The sequence below is a fragment of the Eurytemora carolleeae genome, unplaced genomic scaffold, assembly GCF_000591075.1.
Source record: "Eurytemora carolleeae unplaced genomic scaffold, Eaff_2.0 scaffold960, whole genome shotgun sequence".
NCBI classification, from domain to species: Eukaryota; Metazoa; Arthropoda; class Copepoda; order Calanoida; family Temoridae; genus Eurytemora; species Eurytemora carolleeae.
In genome coordinates, this window is record NW_019396855.1 from 25234 (window position 1) to 43297 (window position 18064).

The 18064-nt window shown below is 31.3% G+C and overlaps 2 protein-coding genes across 2 annotated transcripts; both read right to left on the minus strand.

The window, feature by feature from the left end:
• Positions 1–13: 13 nt before the first annotated feature.
• LOC111709431 (cytochrome P450 6j1) lies at positions 14–3398 on the minus strand. Its single transcript, XM_023483092.1, has 2 exons — positions 2810–3398; positions 14–1171 (listed from the first exon to the last, which is right to left on the minus strand). Exons 1-2 carry the CDS (start codon positions 3347–3349, stop codon positions 119–121), a joined length of 1593 nt encoding a protein of 530 aa, XP_023338860.1. The 5' UTR covers positions 3350–3398; the 3' UTR covers positions 14–118.
• A 1467-nt stretch (positions 3399–4865) lies between these two features.
• LOC111709432 (serine/threonine-protein phosphatase 2A catalytic subunit beta isoform) lies at positions 4866–17561 on the minus strand. Its single transcript, XM_023483093.1, has 14 exons — positions 17447–17561; positions 17132–17188; positions 15887–15946; positions 14242–14314; positions 13580–13677; positions 12827–12889; positions 11137–11242; positions 10700–10782; positions 9958–10010; positions 9267–9315; positions 8735–8829; positions 7248–7302; positions 5998–6089; positions 4866–5523 (listed from the first exon to the last, which is right to left on the minus strand). The coding sequence occupies exons 1-14, from the start codon at positions 17474–17476 to the stop codon at positions 5502–5504; spliced, it is 936 nt and encodes a 311-aa protein (XP_023338861.1). The 5' UTR covers positions 17477–17561; the 3' UTR covers positions 4866–5501.
• Positions 17562–18064: the final 503 nt, after the last annotated feature.

An 18064-nucleotide genomic window follows, 5' to 3' on the forward strand; every position in this document is an offset into this window, starting at 1 on the left:
AAAACCAAACATCTAATAAGTGCTTATAAATTGAAATTGAAAGGATTTACATCTGTTGTTTCTCTGATCAATGATCAGGTATTTCACAGATATTTTTATCTGAATATTCAAGCAGCTCTTAATGTTTGCGTCTTCTTTCAATTCTTGCATGTAGTCCTCCTTTTACATATCCCATGATACTTTGGGGATCTATTTCCAAGGGTTCTAGATTTTTGCCACTGCAAACAAACGAATAGTTAGCCAAAACTTCAATCATTGCGACCTTTACTTCTAGAAGAGCAAATCTCATTCCAATGCAAGCCCTAGGACCTTGACCAAATCCCAGAAAAGCATAAGGACTTCTTAATTGTTTCGACTCTTTAGAAAAGTTTTCTGGGTTGAATTGGTTCGGTCTCGGAAAGTATCTTTCGTCTTTATGAATTCCTGCGGCAGGGATGATTATCAAATCATTTGCTTTAACCGCAATGTTACTGTTCGGAAATTTATAATCCGTTGTACATGTTCTCAAGATAGCTCCAATGGGAGTCAAATGTCTCAGAGATTCCAATAGACACATCTCTAAGTAAGGGAGATCTTGAATATCTTGATAGTCTAGATTTACTCCTCCCTGTTCAAGAACTTGATCTATCTCGGTCTGAAGTTTAGTTTGAATATCAGGATGCTTAGATAGAAAATATCCCATAAAGGATAAAGTTAATGCTGTCGTATCATAACCTGCGATAAGCAGGTTTAAGGCCGTTGACACAACTACATCGTCATCAATCTCAATTTTCCTCTTCTTGTGCTCAAACTTCATGTCATTTTCATATTGATCTTCTACATTTTCATTGTTGGATTCCAATTCTGATGCGTCCTTCATACAATCAATCATTAGATCAATTAAGTCGTTGCGTCTCTCCCCTGTTTCTCGTCTATGCTTAACAGTTGATCTAATTACGTCGCAGAAAAATTTAGTTTCCTTTGGCTTTAAAGCATTGAGGTTTAAACGTTTTTGAAGTTTAGCACTAAACGGAAGAAATCTTGAAAATGCTTTCAAGTTGTCAAGGCTTGTAGAGGTAAATATTCGAGCTGCATTGCGAACAAAAGCAGTTGACGAATTTTCGAAACTTTTTGGATTGATTCCAAAAGCGCAGGATGCGAGAGAATCCAATGTAAACTTCCCAAACACGTCCTAAGCAGAAAATAAAACAGTATAAAAGTAAATTTTTTATTTAATTTTCTTCAAAGTTTTCATGTAAAACTAATCTTTAATAAGTTTGAAGTTTAATTTTTTTAGAAGATTTTTAAATGTTGATTCTCTTCATGGTTGATGAGAATCAGGTCAAGTTTTAAATGTTGATTCTCTTCATGGTTGATGAGAATCAGGTCAAGTTTTAAATGTTGATTCTCTTCATGGTTGATGAGAATCAGGTCAAGTTTTAAATGTTGATTCTCTCCATGGTTGATGAGAATCAGGTCAAGTTTTAAATGTTGATTCTCTTCATGGTTGATGAGAATCAGGTCAAGTTTTAAAAATCATGTTTACTTGTTTAGCCATTGGACAACACTTTAATTCTATTCTTATTTCCAGAAAAAAGTATGAGTGGCAGCATCTTACTTTCAGTCTAATGACTATTTATAACACCGTTATTTTGGTTCGCAGTGTTATAAAGTTTTTGAATAGAAATTTTCTCTTTATCAAGAAGGTTCAAGCGTTCAAGGCGAGACCTTCGAGATAACAATATCTTACATGAAAATAAATTTGTTTTAAATGACCAAGGGGTTTCCCGTAAACATTGATTTTTTAAATTAAATCAGGTTTTTATTATAAAATTGTGATTCAACAACGTCTCAGGCATGAAACTGGTACAAGATAAGCGAGCTACAAAACATGCATAGCACATTTTGGAGATCATTTAACTAAGAAAATTATAGTGTTTATTGTTTATAGTATGCTTTTAATATAAACAGATTTACACATGAATGCCGCGGAGATCAAAAGAGATTACAAAGTCGTAACTCTATTTTCAAATTAATTGGGGCACTCTGTACCACGTTATCATAAACATTGACAACGAAATAAAATTGTTTCTATTTCCTTGTACACAAATTACAGATTCATGGTTTTGTTTTTTAAAAACTTCGTGTTTACAAGCATCATTTTTGTATTGTTTAAACGTGGAATTAAAAAAAATCTAATTTTGAAAAAAAAAATTGTTAGTCTTTGTTACCACCTTAGCACCGATGGGTTTACTCACAACTATAGCTAACATATATACAAATATGAGCGAAGAGCTTTATAATATAGAATATCTTGAATTATAACAAACATCTCTAAAAGCTTCTTAAAGCCAAAAAAAATACCTTGAATATTAAATTGCAAAGCCTAAAAATAATGCCCATCTCTACGTGATAAACCCCATTACTATAAATCTGTTTTTACTTTCTTTCCTTAACAGGTTGTACGTTTGTTAATTGATGTTTGTACATGTGTTTACAAAAGCCACCAAGTATATGTATAATATATAATACAGGGTGTTCCAAAAAAAACATGGGAATTCAGTGACGAATTCGATGTCGTCTTTGTTATGAATTAGCATTGTAATACCTATTTTCAAAAGCCATAATATTATTTATCAAAGAATTATTTAAAAAGACGATATCGAATTCGTCACTGAATTCTCATGCTTATTGGGACACCCTGTATTTTAGATGTGAAATGAAGAATTGTTTTAAAGTCATTCCATAATTCTCATCAGACAAAGCATTCTTTAATAGATTTTAATTATCAGATTTTGTTAGAAAATTCTATAGTTCGGACTTTATTTACCTTGATTTCAAAATCCTCACCAGAATCTGCATATTTTCCTAACTCTAATTTGAGGACAGCTCCAACCTCTTTCATGAACATAAGCATTCCTTTTAACTTGCCAGATGTAAAAATCGGAGAAAATGTTGATCGTACATCCTTCCATTCATCTCCGCTTAAGTGAATCAATTGTTTGGCCCAGAATTGATCAAATTCTCCTCCATCAAATAAACTATTCAAATTCGAGTCATTCCTGTTGACAAAATTATTAAAATCCTTGACCAAGACATGGCGAATCATTTCCACATTCTGAACAACAAGAACTGGTTTTCCAAAAAGATAAATTCCGTAGAAGTCCTGATTTCTAAACTTGTGATAATTTTCTCTAAATACGTCATGCATGTGCCGAGATTGAGTAATGAGCTCTATGTGACTGCCTGCAGGAAAGGTTCCTTTGATAAACGGTATACCGACATTCTTCCAATGGTTGAAGTTTTTTGTGACATAGATGTAGAGAAGGATAAAAAGTGTAAGCAAAGTCAGTCCTGCTTCAAACAGCATTCTTACCACACTGAACCTAGTCTAAGACGTTGCAAGCATAAAGATATTTTGCAATAAAAATGCATTTCTTAGCGGGGAGTGTATGACTATACAGTGCATTTTAAGTTTAATGTCGATGCATTTAGTTGCGACGTCTCTAACACCCCCCCCCCACACAAAAAAAATAATATTTTAAATATTTCAATGAACATGATACAAGTCAATTTAAATTTGAATCAAATTAGTCCACATTAGAAAATTATGTTACAGGTTTATCCACAAAGGATGAGACTGTAAAGGCTCAAGTATGAAAGTCCGAAGTTTAAGTTTTCTGTCTTGAATGTAGTCTTCCAATGGCATATTAAATGATTTAGTTGAGAGAGAATTTTAAATGGTTACAGGGAATCATGAGTATTAGAAAATAAAAGAGACAGTATAAATTCTGTAAACTTGTCTTTAAATTCTCATCAGTCATTCTTTGTTGGTCGCCTTCCTATTCCAATAAATTTAGGCTCAATTCTTCGTTTTGGAATTTTAAATATCGAATAGTTAAAACAGCTTTAATTTTTGAAAACAAAAACGATCAATAGTTTTTAATCAAAAAACAAAGCAATTTATTGTGAAGCAAGATTTATGAATTTCTTATACAGGGTTACCCACAAAGGATGAGGGCTAAGTTACATTTGTCATAATACTTATGCCATAATACGTTTGCCATAAGTAACACTTGCCATAAGTTACACTTGCCATATTTACAATTAATTATAGTTATATTTAACATCCATACATGTGTTATTGAACAACTACAATTAACAAATCTAAATGAGGAACATCTCATGAGCAGTATATAAGGTTAAGTTACTGCTCTATTGGAAAAGTATTGTATTGTCATTGATTCTTCACCAAGCTCTATCTTCCAGTATTAGTGTTCATATCTCTCCCGGCAACATTGTTAGAAAGTAAAAGTTGGAAATTTTCGTGAGAAAATTTAGCGCATTTATAGAAAAAAAAAAAATTAGATTATGCCTTTGTAAAGTTAGAAAATTATGGCAAGTGTAACTTATGGCAAAAGTATTTATGGCAAGTGTAATTATGGCAAATGTAACTGAGCCAGGATGAGACTTCAGAGACGATTGTGCGGAATTTGTTAAGTCATTTTTCTTGTATTCAGGGTTCCTTGAAGGCCAAAACTGGCTTATTTCTGAGGAACCAAAAATCAAGCCTCAAATCGTCAAATTTCAAGAGTATAATGGTGCAAGGTTGTTAGGTAAGCTGCATGTACAATGTACAATGTACATTAATGGCTTAGACTGTCCTTAAAATTGTTCTTTTCTTTTTCTGTCAAATTTTTAATACATTTTATAATCTTTTCCGTTTACTCGTATTCGACTTTATCCCTCTCCCTTACAACTTGCGCTGGGGGGAGATAGCAAAGTTTAAACATATACCCCTTTGTATTTTAAGATCTAAAACCATATCGTGAATTTTTAGTTAACAAAAACCAATGATTTTTGAGATATTTTTTAATTGGGTTTAATTTGGATTTCTAAAATGTATTTCTTTTATTAAACACAGTGTTACCTTCTTTCATATAATTGTACATTGAATGTTAACGAGATGTATAATTCACAAACACATGGTACATTAACTTATTCAAACAGCTATGCACAAAATTAGTTCATTGCACAAACGTTGCACACTGCACAGTGTGTACAATACAATGTACATTAGTCAAAATAAGTACTTATAAACCAAAACATCCGAGTATAGAGTTTCAGTTTACCTACCAATAATAAAATATGCTAAATCTAGAGTAACCCATAATATATTGGAACATTAATCGATAAGTAATTCTGAATCAGACAAAGTAAAGAAAAGTTGGTAGAAAACATTGCTTCATCTTAAAACATCTGTAATAAATTCGAACTATAATTTCAGTTAACAATTATTTATGAACAAAGTGTACTTTTAGTAAAATAATCTACCATTTACCAGATGTCAAGTAGTTAAGATAAAAGTAAAAACCCCAAAAATAAAGATAAAGATTTACTGGTGGGATGTCTATAGTCTAACTATCTAATTAAAATAATGGTTAATAAGACAGAGTAATTTAGAATATTATCATGAAAAGAAATTTAGAATATCGGCTGAAGTAGATTGATGATCCGAGAGCCTACAGGAAATAATCAGGAGTTCTGAAACATAAATCATTAGACGAATGAAAATAGATTAACTTTCGAAATAGATTTTGAAGGGACTCGAGTTCAAATTGATTTGGTTTCAAAATGAAGAATGAAATTATTGGTACAAAACAACTTTTTCCTTGGCTCATGGTCCTGGTTAAAAGTACTTTACAAACAATAATTACAGGGGTGTGTATATCCTCGAAAAATCATTTCCCCCCCTTTTGAAAATTTTTTTTTTCACCCAAAATTTATACCTGCCTACGCAGAATTTGTAAATAAATGATGTTTAGGGGAAAATCAATGAATTTTTGGATAAATATATCAAAAAGATCGATCAAAGTTGCCTTTTGACGNGGGTAATTCTGAAAAATACATACGCCTGCTTATTAATAGGTTCATTAATGATTATATCAGAGAACAGCTCAGTCGTTTCGACGACCAACACAAAGGAAAATATGTATCAATTGATATTGAAAAATTTACCTGCGTGTGACATGAGGTTCACCTCTGCGTGGCGCAGGATCAAACTGTAGAAAACTGTACTTCAGAGCATCATCAAGCTCCATTATAGCAGCCTTTAGATAAACATAGATCAATAAAAAACATAGGATGAATTAGATATTCTGTTTGATTTAGGAATTTTTAGAAGAGAGTAGTGGTTTCATCAACCTATCCACAGTTTTTAAATTTAAACAACTAAAAACTCCATAACTTAAGTTATATTTAAATCATAAAAACTTATTATTTAGAAGCTGACACAATTAACAAACAAAAATGTTGTTTATAAAGAAGACATTTCGAAAAATGCTTCGGCGCAGAACTTAATCTGGTAAATGGTGACCTAGTTTGGTTTTGTTTTATCCTGAAACTAAAATTTAATGTTCATGAAATAAATTTATACTTGGAGTAAGCTTTTAAAAGAATTAAAATATTTAATTTTGAATTTAAATGTTCAAACTGAAATATAAAAATTTATAGCATTAAAACTGAAAATTTAAAAATTAAAATCAATAATTGTAAACAAACTAAAATAAAACTAAAGAATTTAAAAAACCCAGAACCATTACATTTGTTCTTCAAGAGTTGATCTTTGTTCTGTTTTGTTTTTAAAATCTTCTTGATTGGTTCCTTGTATAGTTCCTTCTGTTTTGTTTCTTAATATTATATTTAGTTAAATTAATTATTGCATTTATTTCTGATCAATTTTTCTTTTTCTCCTTTTCACTTTTTTGTTTATTTTTATGAGAGTAAATTTTTTGTTTGGATTTAGGAGTAGTTTACTTCATTTTGCGTATCAAAACATATTTTAATTTTCTTGGTTTTGATTTTACTGCTATTCTTGTTTTCTGTACATTTGACCTTCCTTCTTGTTTTCATGTTTAAGTGCATCCATGCTGTATAAAATTTTTTTGATATAAACCAAAATATTGAAACCATAAGTCGTCTTTATTGTAAAAATATATGCTGAACCAATAATTTATTTGTAATATTATTAATTGTGAATGATAATCACTATTTGATCTTATCACAATAAATAGTTATTTATTTATTTATTTATTTAAATATATGCCACAATGACTGTGTGTTATGAAGTTGGAGCTTGGCTCTAAATTTTAAATATTGGGGCAAATAAATGATTTTGTGGAAAACCCTTGCATAGGATATTTAATTTATCGAGCAAAGAGTGTTAAACATAATATAAAGATTGAACATCATAAACATTTAATACATACTTGGTTTCCACAGCGATAACAGTAGTTGGGAGCAGAGAATATGGTGACAACATTCCTGAAAATCAAGTTTTTAATCCTCAAATTATTAACCTATTAAGAGATATCGTAATAAAATTAAATCTATCTTCAATTGTCTTTTGACATTTAACTGGAATCAGTATAAGTAGCTTTAAATGAGTATTTTTGAAATGTTACAAAGGATTACTGAAAAAGTAAACTGCTCTATTAGCGACTTCAAGGGAATACAAATTGAAACTGCTAAACTTGTATTCATTTTGTTGTACCAGTACCAGTCTACTGAACCCAGTGTATAATGGACCCATGGTGTGTAAAGTACCCATTGTTTATAAATGGACCCATGGTGTAAAGTGGACCTATGGTGTAAATTGGACCCAGTGTATAGTGGACCCATGGTGTGTAATGTACCCATTGTGTATAATGGACCCATGGTGTAAAGTGGACCTATGGTGTAAATTTAACCCAGTGTATAGTGGACCCATGGTGTGTAATGTAACCATTGTGTATAATGGACCCAAGGTGTAAAGTGGACCTATGGTGTAAATTTAACCCAGTGTATAGTGGACCCATGGTGTGTAATGTACCCATTGTGAATAATGGACCCATGGTGTAAAGTGGACCCAGCGTATAGTGGACCCAGAGTATATTGGAATCAGTGGAAAGGGGACAAAGTGTAAAGGGGACCCAGTGTAAAGGGGACCCAGTGTACAGTGGACCCAGTGTACAGTGGACCCAGTGTAAAGTGGACCCAGTGTGAAGTGGACCCAGTGTATTGTTTATGGAGATCAAATGTTATAAAAGTATTTTAAAGCAATTCCTTTTTTGTACAATATCTCAAGTTGAGTTGAATTTAATATAAATAACCAAAAAAACTGCAAATATCCATAAAAAGATATAAAGACTAATAAAATGAAAAATACATTTGATACCAGCTAGAAACTTATTACCATTTAAATAACTAAGTCTTGATATGGGAATGTTTTGAAACAAGAAATATGGAAATTGAATTATTTATCATCCTCTTTTTTGTTTTGACTTAATAATACTTTTTTATTCGAATTTTTATACAAATTCACTGCAAACTAGACAGAAAAATATTACTGGTACGCCTTTGTGAAATCGTAGCTCCTCTAACATGCAAGTATGCGACAAGCAATTTTGTCCAGTAACATCAGAATTTAAAACAATTTTGTTCCTCTCGATAGCTGTACAATAAAGGGAGTTATGATTGAAAACATATATATGAAATTTACTAGTTTGACGTGAGTTCCTACAGGTTCCCTTTATAAAGTTGATCGAAGACTTCCAAAATAGTATCAATTATTAATTTTTCTTCCCCAAATCATTGAAAATCATTCATCGGAGGGATGGGATGAAATGGAAGTGGGTTGGTGTAGTTTTTCAAAATATTTACCCTTATTACAGTCAAATTACATAAAAAATTGGCAGAAATGTATAATAATAATTACCTATCATGTGACCAATTGTAACCTTCCATGACAAGCTGATGAGCTCGTGATACAAGTGTTAACCCGTTAGAGTGGTTAAATGTCTCAGATATATCCTAATTAATGATAAAATATAAAAAATATTTATATATGAAACATCATGTTTAGTGCGATTCTGAAGTAAAGTTTAAATTTATATTTATATACTGCTGATTAATGTCAAACATGAAAAGTGTTCAGCAATAAACTATCTAAATAAACAAAAAAAAATGTTAAAGACTTTTTAAAAAAGATTTCTATCAGAACAGGCCTAACTGAAGATTGGAGCAAGTCCATGAAACATCGTGTATGAGGATATAAATCTGTTTTTATTATAAAATAATAAATTGATTATGTATAAATAAATATATATATACTGCAATGTTTTCTTGGACACCCTGTAAAAAAAAGAATAGCTTTGTTATTCTTGATCAAAAAAATGTTTTAAGAGTACCGTTGTGAATCTAACGTATCGAATAATTTCTTCCAACCCAAAGTGCAAATTATGACAAACCTGGCCGAAGGTATATCCAGCTCCTCTGGGAGAAATTCCCCAGCCACCTCTAAAATATTGATTCCATTATTCGAAATATCATCATTTTAAAACATTGAATCTTGCATATTCCACATGTTTTTAATACAACTAGGCTTTTAGTGCGCTTCGCGCCCATCTTCTATTTAAATTGTGAACATGTTCTTTTTGTTTACATTTTAAACAAAGAAGAAAAAAAATTTGCGGATTTTTAAAAAAAATCTCGGATTTTCAAGAATTTAAATTTTTTACAAAATTAAAAACCTTCAAATCACATTTTTAAAAATTTTTATCATTCATAAACCTTTTCTGTGGTCACGTGATGTCCCACAAAAAAGTTGGGCCCGATCGGTTCAACCGTTTTGACGTTTATTGGATACAAACAAACAAAAAAACAAACAATCAAACACCCAAACAGACAGACAAGCCAAATTTATAGATAGATTTAAAGATAGTAAATGTTAATTAAAGGAGAAAAAAAGCTTTTCCGAGCTGAATCCTATTCCCGCAATCTCTCATTAACCGAAAGCATATTTGTTAACTTTTAATAATTGGTCAAATACTTCCCTTAGTAATAGGATTAAGCTTCACTTGTTGAACTGCAAAAGATACGCGTGGTGCTTTCTGTAGGGATTTGCCATGGATTTACCATACAAAAGCTAGACAATTTTACCTATCATCAGGATCTGACCATAGAAGATCGCACATAGGACCCTCATGAGGAACCTGAAAAACAATGATAAAGAAAAGGATAAAATATAAACAACTGTTTTCCAATTATCACTTAAATTCATGAGCTCTGTTAAATAGCTTCCGGTCGATTGAGTTTAATTACAGTGTTAAATCCATTGCTTAGGATCAATTTCATTTTTAAGCGGATACGGATCCTGAATCCGCCCTAAGAAAAATGGATCCGGATCCAGGCCAAAAAGACATTTTTACCGGTTTACTGATTTTTTAACAAAAGAATTTCAAATTTTTTTTTTAAAAATTCTAAATATTGATGAATCGTGGAATTTTTCAATTATCTCTCTTAGTAATTGAAATTTTTTTTGTTGACAGTTTTTTGTTAATCCGGATGCGTGGATCACTGGATCAGCATATTTTTAGGACATTTTAATGTAGTTTTTATATGATGTACTTGTTAAGGACGCTTATTTGGCCGCTTGGTGTCTCTCGCTGTCAGAATTTCACAGATTTCAGACACCAACGGCCAAATAATCGTTCAAAGGAGTCTAAAAAAATGTTTTTAACGTTTTCTCTTCAGCATAGAAAATCCAAGGATGAGAAAATAGAACTACAAAGCAGATATTAAACAAAAACACAAGAATCATTTTTTTAAATTGTCAAAGAAAAGTTTTCTCGATGCAGACTGAACGAATTTAAATATTAAATCTCAGGCCTCTGTAACTAACCTCTTGAAGACGGTCCAGAGCTCTGATATGATCCAGAGTATCGATACTAGGACTGAGGCCTCCATGTAGACAGAATATTTGACCTGAAATATGGAACCAAATATAATCTCAACATATGCGTTTATATATTTATGAGAAATGGTTGGGAAAAAATTATTGATCGATAAATATCCGATTCGTCGTAATATTACTGGAGGAAAAAATAATGGAAATTAATATCCCTAAAATATATTTCACAAAAAGATTTACCACCCCGCCCTGATCTTTTTTTTCTTCAATTTTTAAATATTTCTTCCTTTTTGTCAAGAATCTTTTTCCAAGAAAATTTATTTCTTGGAAAAAATCATGTAAGGCAATGCCATGGAAAATGGAATTGAACAAAAATTTGCAATGAGAAAACATTAGACTTGTGAAATTGAATAAGATATTTTACTTACTGTCAACTAAAGCGGTAAGAGGAAGGTAGTCAAATAGATCAGTGAAGTATTTCCAAACATTGGCATTTCCGTACTTACGCAGGCATTCATCATAGAACCCATAAACCTTAAAAATAATCTATATAATAAAACAAGACACTCGTTTATATATATGTTGCGTATAGCCGGCAAAACGGCAGTGGCGATTGGGCTGACATTTTTTGTGGACACTCATGAGTGGCCAGAGGGTTTAAAAAATCGAAATTTTCATTTTAAAATTTTTAAAAAAATTTTTTTCTACGGGCAACGGCGGGCCCTTCAGCTAGTATATACAAAGGGACAATATTGGATGTATTTACAGAACGATAAAGGATGTAGATATTTCAATATGTATCAAAAATATCGGAGTGAATGGAAAAATCTAACTGGTTAGAGACTTGTAATTCATAATAAAATACAGGTAGCTAAACCAAATTCAGCAGATTTACTTCTTTTGAAACCTGCTATTTAATAATTATAAATCCGTAAAATACAGTCGAGGTTATACCTCTCTTACTAGTAAATAGAATGATTACGTATTTACCTAATTTTATGTAACTAATTAGTCAGAGTTTTAAAATGCTCTGATATTAATCATTAATATAATGATTAAGATGGTATTGATTATATATAATTAGTTAATACTCAAACTGTGTAACTTGAGCGCAGAAGTATATTTTAATCTTTTTGATAATTGTACATTGGATCTGCATCCAGGACACTAAAATGTTGAGGATTCGAAAGATCTGATTACTAATCATAATTACTGATTATAAGACAGCCAGTGTGAAGTTAACTAATCCCCAATATCTGAGTAATCTGTCTCAACTAACATATTACTTGATTACACAATACTGAGTAATCTGACTAAACTAACACATTACTTAATAAAACAATACCTGAGTAATCTGTCTCAACTATGACATTACTTAATTTAACAATACCTGAGTAATCTGTCACAACTAACATATTACTTAATTAAACAATACCTGAGTAATCTGTCACAACTAACACATTACTTAATTTAACAATACCTGAGTAATCTGTCTCAACTAACATATTAATTAATTAAACAATACCTGTGCATAGTGAGTAATCTGAGCTGAAAACTTTAGAATGAGATATCCTTAATCCTGATCGCTTAATCTGAGTATTCATTGTACAAACTTTTGATTTTATTCTTAATCCTCTTTTTTTGGATATCCCTACTGTATAAAAGTTACGTTTGATAGCAATTACAGATACTATGCAATATCGATTGGACTAATATATCCGATTGAATTAAAGTCAACTGTTCACAATCCGGCTTTCAGAGCATTTGAGCAAATATAAATTTAATCATGTTAATATATGAACCTATTAAAAAATATATTTTATCACATTTTAAACGAGTCTTAACAAACATTAATCCAAAACTTGCATTTATTTAATCGATGTTTAGTTCAATTGATATGACACAATTAACACCAGAAAAAAAAACGGTTCTTATAAAGTTAAAGAGTACAGCTTAACATGATGCACTGATTGGTTGAATTTCTTTCTTGGATATCGTATGCGTATTAAAGTAATCTCGGGTTTAGTAATACCAGGAGTTTGAGCATTAATCTTGATATCCACCATTCTAAAGTTTTCAGCACTGGCTCAACTATGACATTACTTAATTTAACAATACCTGAGTAATCTGTCTGGACTCATGGTTTCCACGCAGGATTGTAATACGCTCACGGAACCGTACCTAGATCAATCATGCAATCAGTCAATAAATCAGTCGATCAATCAATGCTTTTTGGCTGGTAAAATCAACGGAATCATACAATTTGTTAAAAAAAGTAGAATTTTTTTTACAATTTTTCTCGGGATTAATAAAAAAGTTCGATAACATTTTCTAGTTTAGGACTAATCGTCATAAAGAAATCGTAAAACATTACAATTTTCATTTCTAAATTTAGCATTTCTTTATTCTACAAACATTCTGGATATTAAATATCCACGAACCAATTAGTCAAAAAACGGGTTATAAATCTATGTTTATTTGACGGGTAAAATCAACGGAATCATACTCTTTAAAAAAAGTTGAAACTATGAGGCACTTTTTTGGTAAATAAGTTCGAAAACATCTTGCACATATACAGTTTTAAACTTTTCTTTGATAAATATTTTTTTAATATTTTTTTTTATAATTTTCAAACTCGTTAAGAATTTAGCATTTGTGTGTAGTTATTTTTTAAATTTTATCATTGACGAATGTTGCTTTTTTGCCACAGAGTAATTTTTTGCTGGTGCAAAAAGACTTTGAAGCTCTCAATGTGATATTTTTACCCTTGTTTCTGGTTTACTTCATAAAAATATTCGTAAAGAAGAGATCTTAAAAATTGCAAAATCCATTTCAAAATTTTTATTTTTAATACATTTCTGTAAATCTGACCTTAAGTGTGACCAGGAGAGTAACTGTCTCTACGCTGTAATATCCTCGGTCCACATAATCCCCCATAAACAAATAGTTCGTGTCCGGGGACTTACCACCTAGAAATAGAAAAACCGAATCAGCAAATTGTAGAGGGAGAGCTATATGTTAGCTATATGTTAGCTATATGTTAGCTATATGTTAGCTATATGTTAGCTATATGTTGGCCAAACCATGTTTTCTTCTTCAAAATCAATTTGTTAATCCTTTTCTTACTTTGCAGGTTACCCCGGGCAATTCAGCCAGTTATTATTGTATAATGATCGTTAAAGATCACCAATGTGGAATCCCATGTCTCCCAAAACTTGACTCTTGAATTTGTGCACAGCGGGGGACAGGACATAAATTCTTGTCCTGTTGGTCCTGGTCTTCTGTTTCCTATCCCGGCATCTCCAGCTCTTACCCATACTCAGATTTTCAATCGATGAACAGGTTCGAGGGGGGGGGGGGGCTTTTTATATACCACTGCAAATCCATCAAAAATATTTGAAAACCATAGCGGTTATACTTGATTGGGCCGGGGAATGGGAGGACAATGAAAATTACGGGGATTATCAAACAACGTTAACAAAAGCAAGATGAGTTACAATTTGAATTTCACGAATAGTATTAATTTAATTTACCGATTCTAAAGAGCTCCATAAGATCATGAAACTGACCATGCACATCTCCGCACACGGTCACAGGGCACTTAACCTAATAAATTGTTATTCAAAATTAAACCTTTTTTCACATACTTTTTAAAGAAATTTTTCCTAATAAAGACATATAGAGGGTTAGTTTGACCAATTTAGTTACATTTGGGATTCCTGTCTTCATTTTTTGAGGAATCTGAATGAAATTTTTCATATAGGCATCATTTAACTTTGTTTTAAGAAAAAATTTGTTTTAAATATTCCTCCTTTTTTTCCTCATTTTTCCATGTTTTTTTTTAAGCTTTTTCACTACATGCTAGTCCAGAATTTCATTACTAATATCAGGACGAAGATTAAGGTTTATCAGATCAATTTCCCCCCTATTTTATCATATTTTCCCACTTGGTTAATATTTTCAGATTTTCTAGATTCTTTGCAAACAGGCCTCAGTTTGATAGTATTTTCGTAAAACAAAATAAAAAGGGGGGGGGGAATTCAATGTTTCCATGTTTTTTAAAGCTTTTTTACGAAAAAGTTTGATTCACAGACAAGCTAAGGGTTTTAAACACCTACCTGTAAGTCAAGAATCTCATTACTAACATCAGAACGAAGTTTAAGGGTTTTCAGATCACTTTCCCCCCATTTTCCCCATATTTTATCATATTTCCCCAATTTGTTAATATTTTTCACATGTTCTGGATTCAATAATTCATTTTTCACTAAAAAATAAAAAAATCTTTTGCACACAGAATTTCATTGGATATTAAAAAAAATCCAAAGAAAACCAAGTTGGGGAAAAAATATTTTCTTCCCCTTTTTTTCATGTTGTTTAAATCTTGTTCACCAAAAAGTCTGATTCAAAGACAAGCTAAGGGTTTTAAACATCTAACTTTAAGTCAAGAATCTCATTAACATTAGAACGGAGTATAAGGTTTTTCAGGTCACGTTTCCCCTATTTTAATAATATTTTCCATCTTTGTTAATGTGAATCCGAAAAATGTGAAAAATAAGTGCAAAAATATGATAAAATTTGGGGGAAATGGGGGGAAAGTGATATGAAAAACCTTAAAGTTCGTTCTGATGTTAGTAATGAGATTCTTGACTTACAGGTAGCTGCTGAAAACCCCTAGCTCGTCTTTGAATCAGACTTTTTCATAAAAAAGCTTTAAAAACATGGAAAATACTATCCAATTAAGGCCTCTGTGCAAAAGATTTTTTAATTTTCGATGAAAAATTAATTCATAAATCCAGAAAATCTGAAAATCTGAACAAAGTGGGGTATTATGATAAAATAGGGGAATAACAGGGGGAAAAGTGATCTGATGAACCTTATTCTTCGTTCTGATATTAGTAATTAGCAAGTAGGTGTGTTAAACACCTAGCTGGTATTTGAATCAGACTTTATGGTGATAAAGCTTATAAAACACATGGAAAATGAGGAAAAACTATTTTTTTACAATATTTTTATTCTACTTCAAACAAACACAAATGATGCCCATATGCAAAATTTCATTCAGATTCCTCAAAAAATGAAGACAGGAGTCCAAAATGAAGCTAAATTGGTCAAACTAACCCTCCTCTTCTTTAAACTTTTTTAAGGTTGTGATCTGTGATTTTCCCACTGTAATATTACCTCCTGAACATTGCTCTCCTTGCTCAAAATCTCTTTTGCTTTTTCGCACAGGGTCTTAACCTGAAATATTTTAAATTCTTAACCTGAAATATTTTAAATTCTTAAACCGAATTTTCCGAAACTCTTGTTTCAGTTTTCAGTTTTTGTTTTTATTATGGCTTTTTGTAATTTCTTGAATTTTAATCAAACTGAGTCTAAAACTAAAGAATGCGCGAATTTTAAGTTTGAGGTTAAAAGTTCTTTAAAATAATGAATAGCTACTTAAAAATTAAACTTTCTCAATTTTAAATTTGAATTTCCCGGGAAAAATCTGAACCAATCAGAGAAAAGGATTTAAAGAATTATAACGTAAGTATCGGTATTCGGTAATCAGCTGTTTTTTAAATTTTAAGTTATTTACGTGACGAACACAAAGCATATTTTCAGTTACAACCGTATTTTGGGTTAACGTGCAAAAATTAATTAATCTAAAACGTGAAATTTATTGAATCAAGGTTTTTACTTTTAAATATATCATAATTAGTTGAATGCCGCTGAATGATGATAGACTAAGGGATTGCGGGATTTCAAGATTTTTAACCCTGTGTTTAAATTTTAACTCGTCGATTTCGGCGAGTTAAATATTTAACCAAAGGGTTAAATATTTAACCTCCCGGTTAAAGTTCAGGTTTAAATTAAGTCAAAAGTGGCATTTAACCATGAACTTAAAATGTAAGTCAAAACTTTTCGTTCTTTAGTTTTAGACTCTGTATGATTAACAATTAATGGATGTATACGATTCGAGCACAAAAGTACTGCTATGTCAGTACAATATGTCAAAAAGCTTGTTTGCTTTTTCTGCTCCGTGGAAATATACATACAAGAAAATATACAACCCTTGATAGTAGTTCAGTGGAAATGGAATCATATTATTCATGATGTCGAGTGTCATTAACTGAACTGCCATTTTCCTTCCTTACCTATTCAACAATTTTTCATGACATTTTATCTCACATATTTGTATGAAAGATCTAGTACTAATGCTGAACTAAAATAACCTGGTTTTCATGACATTTAATCTCACGGTATTTGTATAAAAAGTCTAGTACTAATGCTGTAAAATAACTTGGTTTTCATGACATTTAATCTCGCATATTTGTATAAAAGATCTAATACTAATACTAAACTAAAATAACATGGTTTTCATGACATTTTATCTCACATATTTGTATGAAAGATCTAGTACTAATGCTGAACGAAAATAACCTGGTTTTCTGATAGTTGCTTACACTCCATCAATTGTTCTACCCAACCATCCAAATCCTGCAGAAATTATATTTACATTCCAATTGTAGGAGGGAGAAAACTAAATCAATTTATAAATTAAATTCCTCGGAAATTTAAGAAAAGGGTTCGAGCTAGGACATGTATTCTTTAATTGGATATGTGAGGCCTAGCCCCACCATGAGGTTCAGAATATAAGGAGAAGGTTAATGAAATTGAATATAACATTAACAAATGCGTTTAACATGAAAATTGTAAAATTGCAATTATTAAATTGAATAGAATATACAAATCTACCTTCAAGTTAGCTTTCTCGTCTTGATTCATTTTTAGAATTAGTTTTTTCAATTGGAGATATAAGAACAAGAGGGTCTAAAATCCTCTTTAAACCCTGAAAATACAAACAATTAAAAACAAATTAAATTACATCCATCAATATAAGTTGGTTTAAAATCAAATGAATTTTGTACATAACATGTAATTTGTACCAGGGATATATTTTTTCAAGAAATTCACTCCCCGTTGTTGGGGGAGGGGACCTGGGATCATGTTTATGCTTTGGAGAAAAAGAAATGGAAAGATAAGCATAAAAAAAAGTTTTAGTTCTTCTTTTATTATTTAATTTGTTACTTTTTGACTTCATGACCAAATATACTGTAATTGCATATTCTCATAAAAGTTTAAACAGTCCGTCTCTGCATTCAGGAAACTATTAATATTTATTTTTTTAAATTTAGGTTTAGGTTAGGTTAAGACAAGTTCTGGGCCGAGCGGTATGGCTAGGACATGCCAGGGGGCCGAGCTTCGCGGCTAAGACAGGCAAGGGGGCCGGGCGCTGCGCCCACATGACCAAGGAAAACCATGTTCAAAATTGAAAGGAGGGGGGCCCGGGGGGTCCAAAATTCGCAAAAATAT

Coding starts and splice junctions, on each gene's coding strand:
- LOC111709431 (XM_023483092.1), bottom strand. CDS start 3,349: ATGCTGTTTGAAGCAGGACTGACTTTGCTTACACTTTTTATCCTTCTC. Junction 1,172..2,809: donor GTGAGGATTTTGAAATCAAG/GTAAATAAAGTC, acceptor TTTTCTGCTTAG/GACGTGTTTGGGAAGTTTAC.
- LOC111709432 (XM_023483093.1), bottom strand. CDS start 17,476: ATGAATCAAGACGAGAAAGCTAACTTGAAG. Junction 17,189..17,446: donor ACGAGAAAGCTAACTTGAAG/GTAGATTTGTAT, acceptor TAATTTCTGCAG/GATTTGGATGGTTGGGTAGA. Junction 5,524..5,997: donor GAACCTCATGTCACACGCAG/GTAAATTTTTCA, acceptor TTTATGTTTCAG/AACTCCTGATTATTTCCTGT.